Source organism: Sphaeroforma arctica, assembly GCF_001186125.1.
Source record: "Sphaeroforma arctica JP610 unplaced genomic scaffold supercont1.5290, whole genome shotgun sequence".
Classification (NCBI taxonomy): Eukaryota; class Ichthyosporea; order Ichthyophonida; genus Sphaeroforma; species Sphaeroforma arctica.
Genome location: NW_014035268.1, coordinates 1 through 2,027, shown reverse-complemented (window position 1 = coordinate 2,027; position 2,027 = coordinate 1). Strand labels below are relative to the sequence as shown.

The 2,027-nt window shown below is 39.1% G+C and overlaps 1 protein-coding gene across 1 annotated transcript; it reads right to left on the bottom strand.

The window, feature by feature from the left end:
* Positions 1-1,380: 1,380 nt before the first annotated feature.
* SARC_14912 (hypothetical protein) lies at positions 1,381-1,796 on the bottom strand (the record flags this gene model as incomplete). The annotated part of the gene is made up of 1 exon (XM_014290957.1): positions 1,381-1,796. A coding segment is annotated over one exon (416 nt), but the record flags the coding sequence as incomplete, so codon positions are not given.
* Positions 1,797-2,027: the final 231 nt, after the last annotated feature.

Here is a 2,027-nt window from a genome sequence, read left to right as displayed (position 1 = left end):
CGTATATACACACACACACACACACAGACACACACACACACACACAGACACACATACACACACACACATATAAGCATATATGAATATACATATTAGATATATATATATATATATATGTGTGTGTGTGTTTATGTATACACATATGTTTCTTAGTATGTAGTTTCACAATTGTTTGTATATTATGTACGTATACGTTTTCGGGGTTTTTGTTTGAGCTTATATCTATAGGTATATATCACCAGCATTCATCTCTAAATAGTTTGAAATTTATATTATACTTGTAATGGGCAGTACAATTTTAATTGTGAATGTTGTTCGTGCGTGAGATCTACGCTCAATCTTTCTCGTGGGACAATCCTCTGTCTATCACTCACATGCCTTCCATCGGTTTTATATCGGCATGGATAATCGAATATGCTGGCGTATCAATTGTACATTTCGTTGCATATGTTGTTAGTACACATCTACCTACACTTGTTGCTTCCATATCAGCTGCACGACCATATGAACTTCAGCATCGACAGGTTCTATGTGAGGCTCAGGACCCCAGTGCAGCCAAGCCGAAACGACGCAGAGCTCGCGTCCTAATGAAACGAGAGGCTGATCTTCAGGTGCGCGTGCAGTGAGTACATGTTAGTAACATCCAGCTGAGATACTCAAATGGCCATGTGTATGTATGTATGTGTATATACATGTGTACACACATATTTTTGTGCATGTATATATGTGTATACACATGTATATTGTATGTATGTATATGTCTGCATATATATATATATATATATCAATGTGTATGTATGTATTTGTATACACGTATATACGCAGTACGTATGTATGTGTATATTATATATGCATATCCATATGTATGTATGCATATGTATATACGTGTATATATGCATATCCATGCATATGTATAATATGTATATACGTATATACGCATATCCATGTGTATATGTATATATGGGTATATATATATCTGGACTCATATCAATTGTGTGGATGGATTTGTATACACATGTTCAAATGCATATCCATGTGCATCTAGGTATGTATATATACACATTCATTTGAATCTTTTGTGTGTATGCACGAATATGCGCATATGTATATTTTTTTTGTACACCCGTGTCTGCTGTGGATAAGCAAACCACTGATAAATTTGGGTTGTTTATTCAATATTCTTCCGCTCATTGCGTTAGTTCTGCCCCATTCCCTCTTTGCGTAAATCATTCATATCAAAAAAGACTCGATCTTGCGTCAAATTTAAAACGACTACTCTGTATCCTCGCAGATACACTCCATGGTTTAAATTTGAACTTAAACTCTGTAATCACGCCAATACACTGCCATGGTTAAAATTTAAACGTATACTCTGTGTGATCACACGGCCACACACCCATGGTTTAGTTGAAAAGTATCCTCTGTAATCACACAGGTACACATCCACATCGGCGAAACGCAAGACTGGGATACCGGAGGAATATAAAGCGCGGCCAAGAGAACCAACATTGACCCCGCAGAGGAAGACGAGGATATCCACTCGCAAGACGATGCGGAGACCGAAACCGACCAGGCACCCATACTCACTGTTTCCGTGGTGGCACTATCTTTCCCTTTGGGTGCCTGGTCGGTTTCAGTCTCCTCATCGTCTTGCGAGTGGATATCCTCGTCTTCCTCTGCGGGGTCAATATTGGTTCTCTTGGCCGCACTTTCCTGAGTGGTATCTATCTCTGGTATCCCCGTCTTGCGTTTTGCCGATGCGGGGTTAGTTCCCGGCGGAGGTGCAGCTGCTTTACCTGACAGTAGAAAAAAAACTCCGTGTAAAATTGTCTACTACTCTAGAGTGTATAGGCAGCTGTAAAACAGGAAGAACTGTCTTTCCGATTCCTGTGTTATATAGAACATACATAGGAATATCTGGGACCAGTTTCTTTCTTCCCATCGAGGGTCTCGGATTTTCTCGTCTTAAAAAACTCTAGACCACTTTTACCCAAAATGAAACCATGCTTTTAAGCTATATATATAGA